The 20,602-nt window shown below is 39.8% G+C and overlaps 1 protein-coding gene across 1 annotated transcript in view; it reads right to left on the bottom strand.

Annotated features, from left to right (window-relative positions):
* map3k5 (mitogen-activated protein kinase kinase kinase 5) overlaps window positions 1-14,110 on the bottom strand; it is an 88,335-nt gene extending 74,225 nt beyond the window's left edge. Inside the window, exon 1 of the mRNA XM_082504909.1 lies at window positions 13,144-14,110. Within this exon, the coding sequence (XP_082361035.1) occupies window positions 13,144-13,576 (433 nt within the window). The 5' untranslated portion in view covers window positions 13,577-14,110. The remainder of the gene's footprint in view (window positions 1-13,143) is intronic.
* Between the last annotated feature and the right edge of the window lie 6,492 nt (window positions 14,111-20,602).

Raw genomic sequence — 20,602 nt, 5'->3', positions numbered from 1 at the left:
TATGAAGCACTAAAATAAAAATTTTAAAAAATTAGCTGCGTTTATATGTGAAAATGAAGTTTTCACAAATGAACTCCACAAGTTGTTGAATCCTGTAGTAATTTGTTTCTCATATACAACAGATAGCCATCATTCTCACTATTGTAAGTAGTCTGTTGGGTGTGGTGGAGGGTTCAGCACACCCACTGAATTCATGTGATTACTTGCACTACACTCATATGGGTGTAATTAGACATTACACAGAGTCTGAAGAAAACTAAGCTATCGACCAGCTCCTATCTGACTGTGCTGGTTAGTGGTCTTACACGCATCTTTGCTGAGTAATCGAGAGATTTCAGAGTTGAAGTGCAGGTGTAAAAAATCAGCTTTAAAAGTGATGCACAATTCCAGGTAGTAACAAGGCAGTGCAAGTTAGTTCCTTAGGGTGTCTCCATTACTCACATGGAATAAAATTTTTACAAGTTTATTTTTATTCTTTTGTTTATTCTTGCAGGAGAATACAGAAAAACTGCCTTTTTCCCTCAAAATAAACCCCTAATACTGGTGAAAAAAGACCATTCAAGTCTTTCTGCTAAGCTTTTCTGTTTACAAATACATTTCTTCTCCCACAGGAGAATATGGGACATATGAATGGATATTCAGTCATCTGACACCTCACCTAGCAGCAAGAGATTAATGTTCCCTTTATTTTTAGACCCATGTGCTTGAAAGAAACAACCCAGAAAAAAAGATCATGATGCAGGAAATGAGACCCGCCTGCCAGTCGCACGACTCTCCTGGCAGTCAGCTCCTCTTTACCTTTGCTCCACTTTGTTGCCTTTTCACTCACTGAGATATTTTACAAACCACAGTGCAATGGCCCCCGAAGGGAAAACAGCTGAGAACAGAATGTGAATTCATCTACCGCTGACAAGCACGCTGGGAGAGACCTGTGCTGCAGTGCAAGCTGTCCCGACATGCCTACTTGATGTACTTCCTTGCTGTTGTTCAGTGAAACAGAATCATGTTATTGTCTGGTAAACAATTCCACTTTATCTCACTTGCTTCGCGTGACAGGACTGAGGAACTGTTGTGGTTGTTTGCAGAGTGTTGCATGGAAATAAAACGGCACCAGGCAGAAATTAGTGTATAAATACACCTGAAGACCTGGAAAAGTGAACTAGATAAGAAATTTTCCATCTGAAACAGCAGAAACATCAGACACCAGCACGACTGATAAACATTTCCTGACATGATTTCTTGGTATTTTTAGACCTATTCTTGAAAATGTTAAGGGTTCCTGCATTTTTTCCTTTTTTAAACTGGAGATATCAGGGGTATGACATCACATGTACTGGTTTTGAAGGACTGGAAGGAAACTTTAAAACCTTTTGGGTGCATACTGAGATACTTTGTCTAATTTCACATGGGCCACTATTATTTTATGCAAATATTCATGCACAATGCCTTTATACAATTAAAAAAAAGAAAAAAGACAAATTTAACCCAGCAGCTGCCCACTTCGCCTGTTGTTACATGAAGTTGCTGAATGTTATTTACTTTCTACGGTGTCTGGTAGTCACTTCACTGCTAATCGATGCCTGTGTGGAAACCCCTTAAGACTCATTGGAAGTAGTAACATTCATTAGTGTTGGTTTCAGTTGTGTTTAGATATTAATCGTGGATGTGCAATGTGGTTTCCAGTGTTTGTTTACCCAAGACCAGTGTTAAGGTTTAGCCAGCTACAGGTCATCACAACTAAGCCTTCAGTAGTGATTAATCATGTTCAGCTGTGGCTTTGCAGTGACTGTTGAATGGTAATGGGCTGAGCGTCGGTTCTCAAAGTAAAAATGCCTTGTTGGTGCCAGAGGTCAGAGGAGAACAGCCAGACTTCTATAAGCTGATAGGAAGGCAACAGGAACTCATATAACGACTTGTTACGACAAAAGTCTGCAGAAGAGCATCTTTGAATGCACAGCACAGAAAACCGAGGCTACAATTTGCATGAATTCAACAAAATTGGAGCACAGAATATTGAAAAAAAATTATCTGATCTGAGGAGTCAGTATTTCTGCTACACCATTCAGATGTTAGGGTCAGAATCAGGTGTAAATAACAAAAAAAGCACAGATCCATCTTGTTTTGTATCAACAGTTGGTTGATTAGAGCAGGGCGATAGGACCAAAAATATTTATCACGATATACAGTTGAAAATTTGCGATAACGATATAACTGACGATTTAATTGACACTAGACAAAATACTTTACGACTGCACGACTTTATTAGTGTAAAAAAACCAAAACATCAATGTATTTTCACTTAAACAAGCAGCTGTTTTTATGTGCATTAAAGTTATATAAAAATTTAACAGTGCAAATGCAAATTCCTTGCTGACAGTTTAACCAAAAGGCATTTCCAGTGGAAATTGGCCGACATATCCTCAGCATAACCATGTATAATATCCACAAAACTTAAAAAGAGGTTATACACACACAACACGGTAATATTATGTTGAAGCACAGTACGTATCACTCCGCGAGGCGCCTGCCTACGATAGCCGTAATGCTCCAACAATCCATCAAGCGGTGCGGGTTCGTAGCTTAGCAAAGTCGTACTGAAACATTTGACAGATTTTCGAGCGCCGTGTACGACATAAAATCGTTTCGAGGTCAGTAAACACAACCAGAATTCATACATAAGGCACACAGGATTATAAGGGGCACTGTTGATTTTCAGAAAAATCAAAGGATTGATTTTAAGTGTGCCGTATTTTCCAAAAAACACGGTAATAATGACGGCCCGCTAGCATGCTCTACCAGAAATAGTGCTTTGTTGTGTATCTGACGGACCAAAGCTAAACCAGTTCCACACCACTGAAGTTGCAGTATTTTTACAAACCAGTTCTGGTTCATCCGTTTCATTCAACAATCCGCTTTTGCCCTTCTTATTCTCTATCGCCGTCATGTGCTAATGAAAACAAAGGCACTGCGCATGCGTGTTTTACCCATATTCTATCACCATATTTCATTTTCTTATCGTTGCCCAACATTATACCGGTATTACCGTGAACGGTATGATATGGCCCAGCCCTACACTGCATAATATAAAATAATAAGAAAATGATATTAAAATATAAAGACTTCAAGTAATTTTTCTTGTAAGATGTGGGTGGCATCCTCGAGCTAGACTAGATATGAAACTCAAACTAAATATGGAAATTAAAAAAACTTTACCGTTGTCTTTACAGAAACACCTCTTGACTCTAATATATGCGCACAATTTTTTTTGTTTTTTTTTTTAAACTGCCAACAAAAACTATTTTCTTTCACGCAAAAACACCCATGCAGTTTTGCATACATGCTGTGACCTTTGCGGTGGGTATGCAGAATCAAAACAAACCAGACAAAAGCTGCATACTGCATGTGAGAAAAGCAACTGCAAAGACAGATGAGTAAAACACACCTCCGCCGGAGCCTGGTTACAGCGTTATTATTAGACTCTGTATTGTGAACTTGTTGCATGCTGCCAAAGGTTTTCTAGTTGGAAAAAAAATAATGTAATAACAGCTGTTCTACTAGAGAAAAGAAACCACTGGTATCAAACCCACCCCCAAAAATCAAATAAATGCAAAATACAACCAGACTATTCTCATAGCTCTTAGGCTGTTCACTGCCTTATCATGATACTCAAACTGATAAGACAGAGTTCCCTGTCACGCACCATTGGTTTCTAAAGACAACCCTACCCACTCCTGCTGCATTTCACCTCAAATGAACCCTGATGAATCCAAATGGGAGCTTTGATATTCGGCTACTCCACCTCCTGTCCTATTTCTGGTGATCACTTCTGAGATATAAGCAGGATTTTATACAGCACTTACACTTATTCCAGCTGATAATACTGCATAGAAGGATGTGGGGTATAGTCATTGTCATGCATGTAAAGAAGAAGCTGCTTTTGATTCTGAACTAGCCTTTCCTTCCTTCCTTGAAAAGAAAAGAAAAAAACTTGTTAAAAAGCATTTGCACTTCTGCCTGGAATCTCCCACAGAGGTGAAGGCAGTCCTCCCCAGAGGCCAGCAAATGGCCCCTAGGCTAATTCCTCCTAACCTTGTGCCGCCTAACCTCTGAAAAGCAGCCAACCACTAGCGTAAACAGAAGGGAAGATAAACAACTTAGCAAAGGGCCAGCTGATGGGATTTCAGGGCAGTGCGGATTCACAGTCAGGAATCTTGAGTGTACATTCTTGTGCTGGATAAGAGACAGTGTCTGCTGGCGCCCGGCAGTGTTGACACTGGACAAAGCTGGACGTCACCCATTGTGCAAGGATTGCATCTGTGCTCCATTTCCGTCCACTTTTTCAGACTACAGTTTGCTTACAGTTTGCTTTGCTAGTTACAGTAGTTCACCAAATAGCCATGTGAGAAGCATTTCCTATTTTGTGACTTTACACTGCTGAACAACACTATCATGAGACCAGGTCACCTCATTGTTCGCTGCTTGTTGTTCACTTCTGCTAATGTTTATTACTGACATTTAAATGATTAATCAATAACTCTAATAAACATTAACTTTTAACAGAACAAATCAAGATTGAGGATTTGCTATGCAGTGGTGTTTACATTTGCCTGCTATGTTAAAGCTTCCTGGTTTGAGACTAGGAGGAGGATTGGTTTCGACACCACGAGACATTTACAATAATACAAACAATATCAGCAACAAAACTGTTTGCAGTTCCTACAATAACATAACTGTAAGAAAGAAATGGTTTGTGTTTGTGTACCAGAGGCCCGAGGGTTTGAGGGTTCTGTGCAGTAACTTCGCTGTTTTTAGTGCCTGGAATCTGCTGGAGCCACTGTTCCAGAGTTACAGCTCCTACTCCTACTGCTGCTACTACCACCGGGACCACCTTCCACATCTGCTCCAGCTGATCCTTCAGCTCCTGCTACCTCCACTCTGTTTTATCATGCTCCTTCTTTCTGATGTTTCCTTCTGCTGGGATTGCCACATCTATCACAACTGCAGTTTTCTGCTTCTTGTCAGCCATCACTGTAGCTGCTTGGCTGGCATGCAACTGTCTGAATTTTACTTAAAGTTTGCATTATTAGGGGCAAGTCTGATTTGGCCATGTTTGTGGCATTGATGCATTTTGGAGCGTTGTAATGGATATGTCTGACAAATGATGTCTTCTTTATGTTATGGCAGAATGTTTTTTTTTTTTTTAACTTGGACTAATTTGCAAGTACAGTGGAGCAAAAAAGTATTTAGTCAGCCACTGATTGTGCAAGTTCCCCCACCTAAAATGATGACAGAGGTCAGTAATTTGCACCAGAGGTACACTTCAACTGTGAGAGACAGAATGTGAAAAATAAATCCATGAATCCACATGATAGGATTTGTAAAGAATTTATTCGTAAATCAGGGTGGAAAATAAGTATTTGGTCAATAACAAAAATACAACTCAATACTTTGTAACATAACCTTTGTTGGCAATAACAGAGGTCAAACGTTTACTATAGGTCTTTACCAGGTTTGCACACACAGTAGCTGGTATTTTGGCCCATTCCTCCATGCAGATCTTCTCGAGAGCAGTGATGTTTTGGGGCTGTCGCCGAGCAACACGGACTTTCAACTCCCGCCACAGATTTTCTATGGGGTTGAGGTCTGGAGACTGGCTAGGCCACTCCAGGACTTTCAAATGCTTCTTACGGAGCCACTCCTTTGTTGCCCGGGCGGTGTGTTTTGGATCATTGTCATGTTGGAAGACCCAGCCTCGTTTCATCTTCAAAGTTCTCACTGATGGAAGGAGGTTTTGGCTCAAAATCTCACGATACATGGCCCCATTCATTCTGTCCTTAACACGGATCAGTCGTCCTGTCCCCTTGGCAGAAAAACAGCCCCATAGCATGATGTTTCCACCCCCATGCTTCACAGTAGGTATGGTGTTCTTGGGATGCAACTCAGTATTCTTCGTCCTCCAAACACGACGAGTTGAGTTTATACCAAAAAGTTCTACTTTGGTTTCATCTGACCACATGACATTCTCCCAATCCTCTGCTGTATCATCCATGTGCTCTCTGGCAAACTTCAGACGGGCCTGGACATGCACTGGCTTCAGCATCGGTACACGTCTAGCACTGTGGGATTTGATTCCCTGCCGTTGTAGTGTGTTACTGATGGTGACCTTTGTTACTTTGGTCCCAGCTCTCTGCAGGTCATTCACCAGGTCCCCCCGTGTGGTTCTGGGATCTTTGCTCACCGTTCTCATGATCATTTTGACCCCACGGGATGAGATCTTGCGTGGAGCCCCAGATCGAGGGAGATTATCAGTGGTCTTGTATGTCTTCCATTTTCTGATGATTGCTCCCACAGTTGATTTTTTCACACCAAGCTGCTTGCCTATTGTAGATTCACTCTTCCCAGTCTGGTGCGGGTCTACAATACTTTTCCTGGTGTCCTTCGAAAGCTCTTTGGTCTTGGCCATGGCGGAGTTTGGAGTCTGACTGTTTGAGGCTGTGGACAGGTGTCTTTTATACAGATGATGAGTTCAAACAGGTGCCATTCATACAGGTAACGAGTGGGGGACAGAAAAGCTTCTTACAGAAGACGTTACAGGTCTGTGAGAGCCAGAGATTTTCCTTGTTTGAGGTGACCAAATACTTATTTTCCACCCTGATTTACGGATAAATTCTTTACAAATCCTACCATGTGAATTCATGGATTTTTTTTTCACATTCTGTCTCTCACAGTTGAAGTGTACCTCTGGTGCAAATTACTGACCTCTGTCATCATTTTAAGTGGGGGAACTTGCACAATCGGTGGCTGACTAAATACTTTTTTGCCCCACTGTAGATGTTAGGATTTTCATTGGGAGTGACCAGGATGGACAAGATTAGAAATGAGTCCATCAGAGGGACAAAGTTAGAGAGCGGTTGGACATGTGCAGAGGAGGGATAGTGGATATACTGGACAAAGGATGTTGGAAATGGAGCTGCCAGGCAAGAGGAAAAGAAGAAGACCACAGAGAATATTCATGGATGGACTGAAGGAGGACATGCAGAGAGTTGGTGTGACAGACAGGGTGAAATGGAGGCCGACGATTTGTTGTGGTGACCCCTAAATGGAGCAGCCAACAGAAAAGGAAGAAGCAGTTTTACAGTTTATGAATGCTAACAATACTACCTCATGTTAACTGTATAACTTAGTATTCCACCTTCTCATCCAAATGTGGTTATCTCTACCTTTTACAGAAAGTCTATAATTTGTAGATGCTAAGGTACTTTCTGTTTTTTTTTTTCAACCTCATTCACCTTGGTGCTCCATTATATACTCCTCTTCTCAATACTACTACATTGTAAACTGGGCAGCATGAAAACAATTTGTGAGCTAGATCTGCGTTGGCTGAGTGGTGCTGTGTGTGTGTGTGTGTGTGTGTGTGTGTGTGTGTGTGTGTGTGTGTGTGTGTGTGTGTGTGTGTGTGTAATGGAGTGGTAAGCAAACACTCAGGTTCAGGTAGAGCAGCTTTTAAAGTGCTCAGGAATTGTTCACAAATTCAATGTGCACCCTATAAATGACACAGTGGTTTAGTGTAATGATCAACAAGAGGGATAAAGCTCTACATACCACAGCTATGACCCAGCACACAAACACACGAACAGGTGCGCCATTTGATCCCTGGCAAATACTACAGTATTAACTGCTGCACTTTCAACACTGTAAAAAGTGTTTCGAAACAGGACGCATCAAGTTGTCGCACTGCTGCCAAGCAGTCGCTGCTCAACAAACTGAGTTAAAAACGTAAAACGAGTTTCTGATTCCAAAACAGATGATCAGAGTTTAGCATGTGCGTGAGTAGAGAAAGAAAGCCATCATCCATGAAGCTCAGATACTATGAATCACCATGGCAACAGATAAATAAAGAGCAGAGACTTCATTTTATTCCAGTGGACCGAGGAATATGAACACGTGTCAGCATGGGCTGCGATTTTTATTTGAAAAACGGGACTTTTAATCAGCTTGGGCCACTCTGCCAACGTTATACATGAGTAAGAATTTGATATAAAATATATAATTTATTTATACTGTCTGTGATAGTCCTTTACTCAATTTGATTTTTTTTTTTATTGGATGAAACTGAAATCCTCATTTTGTCATTTAATTATTAAATCTAATAATTCAGGTGTAATTTGACACAAAGAAAAGGTATGTGACTGGAGATATGGAGAAACAGAGACACAGTTTAGTGATGGACATGTGATATTTGTTACCCAGATTGCTATAGACAATCCACCCGCAAGTCAGTCTTTATTAAATAAAAACTGTTTTTGCAGCAGTCTACGGCCACTGCATTTTCTCAGTAATTCAGGGAAGTTTAAACCTGATTTCTCATAAAGAATTTCATTATTTCTGCCATTACCGGATAAAAATGCTTAATGAGATTTACAGAAAACCTCTGCTTTAATGCTCCCCAATTTAACCATTTCTAATTTGATCTAATATGAGCCATCACTCATAGATAATGCCTCTCTTATAGATGTAGCAGAGGTGTTTTACTCAGTTCCTGGCAGCCTAATATTACAAATTCACATTTTTTTAATGAATGACTTACCGATAAATCTTTACAAACATGTTATAAGAAATGTCTCAGCTTTTGTAGACTCTGGTCTCATAAATTTAAGATATTTTAGTATTGTTTTAGAAGGTTGAAAGATTTTAAATCAAGAATGTTTGCTGATCTTTTACATATATTTTTGGTTTGATGTGTTTGTGAGACTGATTTAGGCAATTTTCAGTAGAAAACATGTCCAAGTTCAGATTTTGAATTTGTTGTTTGACATAATTTAATGACTGAATCTGAAACTATTTTACTCACAGTCAGAATGTCTGAAGCCAGCATTTAAAAAGTAACTTTAAAATACATTTAGTTTTGCTTTAGTCATTTCAGCCTCAACTTTACGCAGATATTCACATCACCGCCAAGGTCCAACTGTGACAGTCATTTTTCCATCAGTGTGACTGATTACAACACAGAAATGAGTCAGAAACATGGAGACTATAAGTGCTACAGGATTCTCATAATTAATCTGCAATATGATCGCTGTCTCTGTACTTATTGATTATAAAAGCAGTCGTGTAATTTACATAGAATGGTGAAGAAACATCTAACCGACGTTTCAGTGTTTGTAAAAATGGAAACTCCTGTCAAATAATTTGCTTCACTCTGAGCTTTGATAGCGACTTTATGTATGAAGAAATGAATCGGAGTATCAGCAGATGGTTCAGGTACGGGAGGGGAGGAAGAGTCAGAGAGAAACAGAAGAAAACCTGCCAGCGAGCAAGTGGCATTCTTAGAGTTTGTCACCCAGTTGACTGACTCAGAGTTTAAGTTGAACTACCTTCTGAAACAGAAAACTCTTGTCTCAGGGTGAGCAGCCTCAGAGTCCTTAGCTAAAGCTTCTTTCACTTCAGCCTCTGCCAAAGATATCAAGAGAGAAACAACTCAAGCACTGAATCCTGATGACTTTGTGTCTCAAGTATAAGATGGGCCATCACTGAGGCTGGTACTCCAGACTGGGGGCTGAGAATCAGGCTAATCACAAAAAATAAATAAATAAAGGAAACACATTCCCTGAAGTCTGATATACGCATCCTGTCAAAAGGACAGATGAAGATTATCTCATGGGCTAAGGGAAAGCATATATTTAAAAACAACAACCGGGAACTGAGAAAACATAAAAAAGATACAGATAAAGACTGTTTTTTTTTTTTTTTTTAATTTAAGATGTTTTAAATAAGTTATTCAATTTTCAACAGCCTCAATTAGCTGACAGAAATGTGCACATTTGTTTGGATAGAATTAATGGTCTAAATTCTAAAACCATTCAAGTGAAAACTCATATCCACCCATCTACAGCATAGCTACTCAGGAGAGGCAGTGGGATGAGAAACATGGCAGTGAGGGCATACCTGCTTCTTTTTTGCGATAGTTATAATAATAATAAAAGTTGTGTGTATATCAAAATCAGCAGGATGATGAAGTATGAATTTTTGCTTCACATTTTACTTCTCTGATTTTGTCCTTTCTGTAATTATTAGTTACTTGTGCCCAATTATCTGCTAACATGCTGTATTTTTTTTATTTTTTTTATTTTAGATTAAATGACATTTGCTGCTTAATTTCACACTTGGCTCAAAATTGACATCTTATAAAGGAATATGACACATAATACAAATGATTTACTGAAAATGTAATTCAGCGTTTTCTACACAGATGTTAGTTTGTAAGATTTCATGTGTATTTGGAATTTTTTTTTATGTTTATTTTTGTACCCAACTGAGAAAACAACGTAATCTGTGATCAGTTTACTAGCAGACAACGTGCTCTCTATTATTTTAAAAGTCCGATCACTGCTGGCAAACCAACCTTGGCCCTTCCCTCCTGTGTTTTACCTACAGACTGGCTCACTGGCCAGGTTGAACTCAATATTAATTAGTTGCTTCTCCAGAGAGGCTTCTGTCACACAGTTGGATGCACTCCAACTCCACTCTCTTGCACTGCAAATGGCCTTGCTCTGCTTTGGAGATCTGCTGTGAAATTTACTGCGGATGCAGAGCAGAACAAGGACCACTATAATCTCGTATAGTTCCGTGACAAATTCCACACATACAGTAAGTATCTGAATTTTGAAAACACTGATAGGTACATATGTAATCTATTCACATCTTACTCATGTTTTTTTTTCCTCCCCCACTTATGTTGGTTAATATCATGTGATCAGTGGTGTGAGTAAGATAGGCACAGCTACACAAATCTGACTTCAAATCTGAATTCTGACTCCATGAATAACTGGGCTGTAGTGACCAAAATTCCCAGTGATAAGATACGGTTAGCTATCACTGTTGCCAAACTTTTGCATCTACACTTCCTGTGTTTCATGTCCTGAGGGTTTCACAATCAGACTCTGCCATCTTTCAACCAAATACCCTCTTTGTCCACAGCATCATGCGGGGAGGACATGTAAGGACAGTCAGGAACAGCTTTTCATTGTATCAGAAGCAGACAAATGACAGAAACCAACAAGCTCACTCAAGTTTTTTGTTTCCGGTCTTTCATCTGCAGGAGGATAATGAAGAAGTGGTGTGTGAGTGAACAGATATAGCAATGTGTGTCTGGGAAAATGCCACAGCCCTCCCCTGTGTATTATGAGAAAATTCCACGGTAGCTCAGAGGAAAAAGACCAAACAAAACACTGGGAACATGATGTGTTTGTACAGCCAATAATATGAGAAGCAAGAAGCATGTCGAGCATGGAACAAACAATACACCTGTCTGCCTTCACTAGTAGGCTCTGATGTTGGCAATATAAGTGCTGTTACTGCAACTAAATATGGTTAATTCAGCTCTATCTATATCAGTTTATAATCACTACATTGCTATAGTTGGATAAAAATGTTATTAAATATACTTTTTCTATGCTACTTTTTGCATAATATTAAGAATTTGTTACATTTTAACTCTAAATTTTGCACAATTATAATATGTTCATAAGCACCTTGGTGGGGTTGCTGACCTTGTGTCCTGATTTTCATTACTTTTTGACAGTTGTTGCTAAGATTTGTGAGGCGGCTGGGTAGTGCATCGTTTAACACACTCTCCCTTAGCTTGGCGTGTCCTTCTACAGTGCAAACATATTATTGTTGGGTTGAACTGGTTGGGAACTTGTTGGGTCTAAACTGGTCATAGGTGTGGATTTAAGTACAAATGGGAGTGGAATTGTGACCTGGCCAGTTACCCGCCTCTCACCAAATGTCAGCCAGGATTGGCTCCAGCTCCCTGTGAGCTTAGCTGGATGAGTGGTTAAGAAAATAGATGGACCTTTAATTAGTGACTTCTAACCACTGTGACCTTAGAATTGATGCTTTTGTTTTAAAAAAATATAGTTTTTTTACCCAGTGACTTAATCTTAGTTTTGTTACTGTTAACACTGATGCAATTACCATTAATAAAACAGATATTGTCTTTTAGGAATTTTCTAGGTCTTTTATAATAAGGAAAAAAACCTGCATACTGCATATTGACTTTTATATATGTTGATCTTTTTATAGCTCCTGTCAGGTAAACTCTTTTTACTATATTAATAACGAGTCAAGCAATGATTGTGTCTTTAGGCTACCAGAGTTTGACAGTAACCCCCCTCAAAAAGAAAAAAAAAAAGAAAAACCCAAAACAAAATTAGCATCATTTGCAGAGATGCCACTGTTTGAAAGGCTTTGATGTGTCACACTGTTTTATATTTACAATATCTGCTGAACACGTACTGATACAATCTTAATGAAATGCAAACACTGGCTGCTGTTTCTGGCTCTCAAACAGAGAGATCAGCCATGTGCATTATAGTTTTGTTTTTCATGACTTAACCAAACCTTTTCAGTAGTATTTAGAGCCAACTGCTACATATACAACATGAATTAGAGATGGAAAGTGCTTTCTATCAAGGGATTCAAGTTAGCAGATTCCAGTGGAAAGACCAGGCTTGTGGCTCAAACTGTGACACTGAAGCACAATGCCGAACCCCACAATGGAAGAGGGGAAACTAGCCATAGGAGGGGGAACTCTAGCAATAATCCCCACATTAGTGGAGCAAATGATACAACTTCTCAGCAACTATTGTTCAATGAGTTCCAGCTTTGTTCATTTAAGTATACATACCACTGTGATCTAAAGGAAGCAACATCAAGCCATGACATGCAGAGCAATGGGATGTATTTAGGGAGTCCAGAGCAACCTGTCCTGCAGGCACAGTTTCCAACAACAGAGGTGATGCAGTAAACGTGATTTTCGAGCCCCTGAAAGGAATTTAGGGGAGAGGTTCTTGTGCTACTCTTTCATGAATTAAATGCCATTCCTGGGTCACTGAGCTTTAGTGAGGTCCACTGTGGCTTAATCATTATAATGGAGAGCAAAGATTAAGCCGAAAAAATCAATTTAGAGGATTGATCTAAAATACTAACAGGCTGCCGTTAAGGCTAAAAATGACCTCATCTAATAATCACGTAATAATCACTTTTATAAAATGTTTGTCTTCTCACTTGCTGAGGGCGGTTTGGGAAGCTTGTTGTGGGTGGATGTGGAAAGATTTATAAGCCTTTCTTCACTTGACTCACCTGCGTTGTAGAACCTGTCCAGCACGGCGGTCTCCCCGAAATCCAGTTTACCAAAGTTCACTGTCTCTAGCTTGCTGCCCACAGACTCGCAAGCGTCCTTCAGACACTGCAGGGCCATGCTCTCATGATTATTCTGTTGGCTGGCCTCTCCGTTCACCACATAGGCCACTGTCACCGGCCTGCTTTTGCAAGACTTTCCGGTGGACAGCAACCCTCCGGTGTCCAAAGGGCAGCTCCCGGAGATCGGGCTAAGTCCCCCACCTCCAGCCCCGGAATCATGCCAAAAAGTCCCGGCTGCGGGGATTCCACAGGCACCACCACCACCACCACCACTGCTGTTGACGCTTGTATTTTCCCCGCTGAGGTTCTCTCTGCCGGGGCCAGCACCAAAGGAAGGTACCGCTAAAGAGATCCCGTCCTGGTCTTGATTCATCTTTCTTCAAGTGTCTTTTTAAAGTGGGGATTTCGATGAGTGGCTTCTCCACCAGTCCTCCATGGAGAGCCAGCGTTACGCACGGCGGTTACCCATGGAGCCTCTGCAAAGGCACGACGTGCAACTCTGCTCCTTCCACACAGGTAAACAGTCTGTTAGGAGCAGAGGTGCAGCTTCACATCATGCTGCATGACTGCCATTGATTGCACGCTTGCAAAACACGCGAATAGGGGCTGCAGGTGGACTGAAGTCACGACGATATCCGAAGAGAAAACACAGGAGGAAAAGCCACCAAATCCGCGCATTCCGTCTCAGCCGTCGCAACAAATTCACATACTTCTCAAAGTTGAGCAACACAGCCACTGTTAGTGCAGCAACGCCCACGGGATCCACAAATGTCACACCGAGTCCAACTTAAGCTCACTTTAAATCCTCCGATCAGCGCAACGTCTTCTCAGCGCTGAAAAGAGAAAGCACACCGCGCACGCAGTCAAGTTTCTTCGAGGCCAGACTCACGCTCTGGGCGGAGAGACGATACTCGGAGCCTGGGTTAGTGGGGCGGGGACACGATGACCATATGTGGAGTTGTGTACTTCAGAAAGGGAGGAGTCCCTTCGAAAAACAAAAAACAAAAAACAAACAAAACCGCCCAAACGTCTCTGTGAGTCATCTGGAGCGAAGGTAAAAATGAATAGGTGATTAATTTATCAGCTTTTCCCGAAAATGATGAACATGGGGAATTAGAGATCGCAATCTAGAACAAAAACACCCATTTAGGACACCAATCTCCGTAATGACTACATTGTTTTTGTCGGAGCTGTGAGTTGGAAGTATTTCATAATCCTGCAAACTAATTGCGTCGGTTTTGCACATTAATCTTCTGACCCACATGGATTAGGCCCCACGGTGAAAAATAGAATAGAATAGAATAGAATTCAACTTTATTGTCATTGCACATGCACAGGTACAGGGCAACGAAATGCAGTTTGCATCCATCCAGAAGTGCTTTAGTGATATAGATATATTACAATATATATTAGCAATAATATAGATATGTGAGTATATTACAGAAATGGGTCTATTATGGTATGTTATAATGTACACGGTATGAAGTATGTTGTGAATATTCTATAACTATAAGTATGTACAGGCTGTAGTGAGTACAAGCTATGTACAGGATATGAACAGGATATAAATATGAAAAACTATACAGAATATGAAATAAATAACTTTACAGAATCTGGGATATACAGCTATACAGAAATGGGAACTATGCAAGTTGTAAACAGTTGTAGGATTAAAAATTATCGAATGTACAGAATGATTATTTACACAGAGCTATACAGTAGTGCAGTTAAGATAAGTGAGGGTGTAGATAGTTTCTACAGAGGCTGTATAAAGTGCTAGTGGTTGTGAGTGGTGGTTCAGTCCATGTTATTATTGTGTTTGAGGGTACAGTTGTCCATTGTGGGTGTGTGTATGTTCAGTCCATGAGTTTAACGTGGGTCAGATGTCAGGAGGCAGAGTTCAGGAGTCTGACAGCTGTGGGGAAGAAGCTGTTCCGGTGTTGTGCCAAAAAGTGATTGTCTGCCAAAAACTGATTTCCGGTATTTGCCAAAAACTGATTGCTCGTATTTAAACTGCTATAAGTAACTTGTTGGGCTATAATATGTGAAACATATGTCAAATGCATCCCTCATGGATGACATAAAGTCATCTTGAGCCACAAACAACATTCGTGTAACAAGGTAGAAGCCGCAATCAGTTTTTGGCAGTGACTTTTATATAACCTTTATTTAAACAGTTAAAAAAAATCTCATTAACATTAAAAATGTCTTTTGTAAGAGTAAGTTGGCCAAGAGGACAGCAGAAATGGCAGCAAATATTACAATATTTCTGTAAAAATATTTTAAGTGGGGATAAAGGACCGGATTGGTTATAATGTAAGTACAATAGCAGAGAGTTGTAAAGATACTTGAAAAACAGATATTGTTTTAATTCTCTATATAACCCCTTTGTAAACCCTGTTCACCGAAGTCTATTTACGAACATACGTAAAGATATTACACATAAAAAATACACAGAAACATTGGAAATCAGTTTTTGGCAGACAATCACTTTTTGGCACAACACCGGTACCTGGTGGTCTTAGTCCGGAGGCTCCTGTGGCGCCTCCCAGAGGGCAGGAGGGTGAAGAGTCCATGTGATGGGTGACTGGGGTCTTTGATGATTTTCCCAGCCCTTTTCAGACACCGCTTCCTGTAGATGTCTTTTATGGCAGGAAGTGGTGCTCCGGCGATGCGCTGGGCAGTTTTCACGACCCTCTGCAACGCCTTCCGGTCCGAGGCAGAGCAGTTCCCGTACCAGACTGTTATACAGTTGGTCAGGATGCTCTCGATGGTGCAGCGATAGAAGTTCACCAGGATGTCTGAGGACAGGTGGTTCTTCCTCAGAGTCCTCAAGAAGAAGAGGCGCTGGTGAGCCTTCTTGACCAGCTTGGAGCAGTTGGTCGTCCAGGTGAGATCCTCGGAGATGTGGACTCCCAGGAACTTGAAGCTGCTCACACGCCCCACAGCCGTCCCCTTAATGTGGATGGGTGGATGTGGGTCAGCATTCCTCCTGTAGTCCACGATGAGCTCCTTGGTCTTCTCGGTGTTAAGCAGCAGGTTGTTTCTGTCGCACCACTCAGCCAGACGATCCACCTCCTCCCTGTAGGCGGCCTCATCGTTGTCACTGATGAGGCCAATCACCGTGGTGTCATCTGCAAACTTAATGATGGTGTTGGAACCATCAGCAGGTCTGCAGTCGTGGGTGAAGAGGGAGTAGAGGAAAGTGGCTGTGAAACAGGTAAAAGTCTGAGCACATGACCACGTGACTTTGTAATTCCTCTGGACAAACGCTAGAAGTGACTATTATTAGTAGTGATTGAATTAGTCTACAATGAAACTATCCGGGTGGGTGGTCTGCTGTTCAGACGTGGAAGTGTCATCCATTTATGTTTCAAGGAGGCCCTCTTGTGGTAAGCACTTGATATTACAGTACATGTGAATACATATGAATAGTCTGCATTTTATACTTGTGCCATAAAATATTTTTTATTCTTTATTAACAAATATATAGCAGATATTTATGACCTCTAGAAAGAGAAAGTGCATTATTTTTTCAGTACTAAATTAGTCAAGAAAGACTTATGTTATGTTGACAGATGAAGTAAGCAGGAGTCTCTGTGGACTATTGTCTTATAACCTGTAAGAAGTAGGTGGAAGAGATCCTAGAGAGTTGGAGGTATGTTTTGAAGAGAAGAGGAATGAAAATCAGGAGAAGCAAGACAGATTACATGTGTGTGAATGAGAGGGAGACAAGTGTAGCAGTCAAGATGTAAGGTAAGGTGAAGGAGGATGATTTTAAATACCTTGGATGGAGGGTTGGTGTGACACGAAAGGGTTGGTAGTGATAGAGTGAAATGGAGGGAGATGATAACTGTGGTAACTCCTGAAGGCAGCAGCTGAAAGAAGTTGAATAAGATGCTGAAATCAATGATGACCCCAAACAAAATTTGTTTGTCAGAACACGAGGTACAAATATGAACATACAGTATTTATACGTATGTGACAAAGGGTTAACAAATACACAAAACATAGCCATTGCTTTTAAAAAAGGAAAGAGCATACTTATCTTGGGTGAAATTCGTCTACACTTTATTTGAACACATGAATTTCCTGCAGGGCTATTTCAAGGTGAGACGAGTCCTAAATCACTGAGCTTTAATGATTTTTATTTTAACATTTTATCACTGAAGAAGGGGCAAATGTAGCACCATAACAATGATATTATTAGAGGAGTGAAGGCAGACGTGAAAAAGGCTCCCAGTGGAAATATTCAGTGCTGTTACGAAAAGTAAAAGAAGATAAGGGGAAAGAGCCGCAGTGAATCCTTTTTTTTTTTTTTTTTTGCCATTGTGCTCTTGTTTTGCCTATAGGCTGTTGTAGCTTTAGCACACCATAAATGACAGGAAAAAAAGTCCAGAAAGGAACAGTAATTGTAGTTTTACAATTACACACTTTGACTGTCAATTGACGGCAACATTTCTGCATTTAAAACAATACAAATTCTGCTATTATAACTTTTAGAGCTGCTGTGACTAATTAAATACCGCCAGAAAAGGCACCGAGCTCTCTGCTGCTCAGGGCAAACAGGTTACATTACATTGTTAGTCTTCAGGGAAGAGTCTGTTTAAATGACGGTAAACAAAAAAACAAACAAAAACAAACCAAAAAAGTGTACTTTTCCTTTTCTGCCACTAGATGTCTCACATTGACCGTGGTTGAAGTTTCACTCAGCAGGGTTTTAGTGACAATGCTGCCAAACCAAACACATCCACAGGGCTGTGTGATTTCTTTAAACACATCTGTCTGCTCTTCATCGTTTAGCTGGGGGCGAATTACAGATCACACCAGCCATTTATCCATCACCGCGTCTCTCAGTCACACTGGAATCAAATGGAATGAATGTCGAGGTTACATCACTGAGGCAAATTACACACAATTGAATGCAGTGAAAATGTATTTTTTATTGAATTAGTTCTTGTTTGTATACCTCTTCCCCCTCCTACCGATGAATTCACATAAAGCTACATACTTCACTGATAACTTTAAGTACATGTTGTCTAATAAAACATAAAACAAACGCTTGCAGATAGATGTCAGCCTTTATCTCATTAATAAAAAAATAGACTAAAATAGCAAAAAAAACACTGCAAAAGAAAAACTACGTATGCTTTTTTCTAAACAATGACAACTAAGCTGAAATTAGCAAGTCCATTCTGGAAAAGGACTTGATACCCAGCAGTCATACAATGCAATAATTTCTGTAGGACCTATCTTCAACATAGAGCTAATGTAATGTGCCACTATGCTAAATGTCTCCTATCATATGAAAGAATTAAAACTAATTATTACACATTCATAAAGAATTTTTAGCTCACACTGGTGAAGGTAATTGCTTTTTCCATATTGCCTGTAGTCTTCAATCATGTATTATATAGTTTGTAAAAAGGATGATGAGTAACTTACCATTAAACAACATTTGAGACAGCTGATTTTATACCCTGTCTCACCTTTATTACCTTTATTTAACCAGGAAGATTCATTGAAATGTAGAGAGATCAAAGTCAAAGTACTCAAGTTATTTAGTTATCCAAAATTAGAATTTGCTGGGAGTAAATTGACATTATGCCTTTTATCACATGGATATTCTAGGTACCTCTGAATTAGCTTAATTTATCTGATAAAATTTGGTTTGAAGTCTTGTTATCTGTTTAAAATGTAATTTCTTGAATCAATAAACACAACTTAGTAAATGTTAATAGTTAAGAGTTGCAATATGTCCTTCAAAGAAACATTTGTGTTATCCACTCAGCTGTGACAGACAGTAGGGTTTCCCTGGCAACACAATACAACAAGCCCTGCAGCTGTCATCATATACCAATTTCATTTTTTGCTATACGGTTAAATTCTGATTGGCTTAAGAAAACATGTGACATCACGTGTTTCCAACACAACCATTCCCACCTTAGATCTGTGAGAAGTGACAGACCAAAAATATAAATACACGAAGCTCTCACCAGAAATAATCCTACAAAAGTGTATTTTCATCTAAGGCAAAGTGAAGTTGATTGATTAGATTTTAAAGGCCTTTAACTACTGAGAAGTGAAGTAGTTGACTTATAGCCTATATTTTATATAATATATTTGACTTGAGTCAAGCTGAAGAGAAAGTTTCCCTTTAAGAGCTTTTAAAAAGGATTTTATGGCTACTTGAAGACCCACAAACATCTTATCACTTTACAGCATTTGGCTTTATCAGCAAACAGAATAACGCTGTCTTGTGAAGATGTTCTTGCTTTTGGCTTTATTTTGCCTTCTATGAGCTCTGGAGTGAAATATGTTTCTCTTAAGCTCTTACATGTTACACTAAGATGACATCGTCTTTCTGCTGTTTGGTGAGAGCCAGTCCAACACCACCTTCGCACAGAAAATGGGAAGCTCCTAATATATAAATAATAACATGTACAATATACAGTGATTATTAAGGGTGAAAGCTGGAACCTGGGAAACTTGTGCTTTTTTTTTCGTCAGTGTTGGTGTCCATCCAGTAGTTATGGGAAAAACATTGCAATAATTCAGTTATGGGTGGATGCAGATCTATCTATCTATCTATCTATCTATCTATCTATCTATCTATCTATCTATCTATCTATCTATCTATCTATCTATCTATCTATCTATCTATCTATCTATCTATCTATCTATCTATCTATCTATCTATCTATCTATCTATCTATCTATCTATCTATCTATCTATCTATCTATCTATCAATCAATCAAATGGAACCCATTCGATTCTGTTTGCTTTCATTATTTTCTATCCGTCTTCTCAAAATTTTGGCTGATTCTTAAAAGACAGAGCTGGCCAGCACCAGTATCAGCATAAGGACCAGCTCCTGTTGATGGAAATGAGGTATTCGGGGCTCTTTAACATGTTTCAGGATACAGGGATGTAAAAGGTTGTAAATATATTCAATAAAACCAAAATCTTGTCAAAAACCTAATCAGTTTTGAGCCTGCACCTTTGGTAACGTGTGGCACTCAATGTTGTTTCAAAAACTTGAGTTGGAGTACTTGTTGGGCAAGTCCTGGTTATATAACCAATCATAATGCAATGATTAAAGCAGCTTCTTGATTCTGTGCAGGGATGCAAAAGCACTTTAGGGGTGTGTCAGTATGCTGTGACATCAGTAGATATAGTCAGAGGTGCAACCAGAGAGTGCAGTAAAACAATGTTTTCAACCTAGTATTAAGTCACTCTTAAATTAGGAGTTGCCAGATAAAAATGCACATAATGACCTTTCTTATAAATGTCAAGTTACATTTGTGATTGCCATAGGGCTGTGCTATTTCTCAGCATGGAAAATGTTTCAGAATGCATGCAACATCTAATTAAGTGTAAATACGTTCATATATTATA

Source organism: Aulonocara stuartgranti, assembly GCF_965226115.1.
Source record: "Aulonocara stuartgranti genome assembly, chromosome: 15".
Taxonomy (NCBI): Eukaryota; Metazoa; Chordata; class Actinopteri; order Cichliformes; family Cichlidae; genus Aulonocara; species Aulonocara stuartgranti.
Note: the sequence above shows the minus strand (reverse complement) of the source record. Positions and strands in the feature narration are given on the sequence as shown.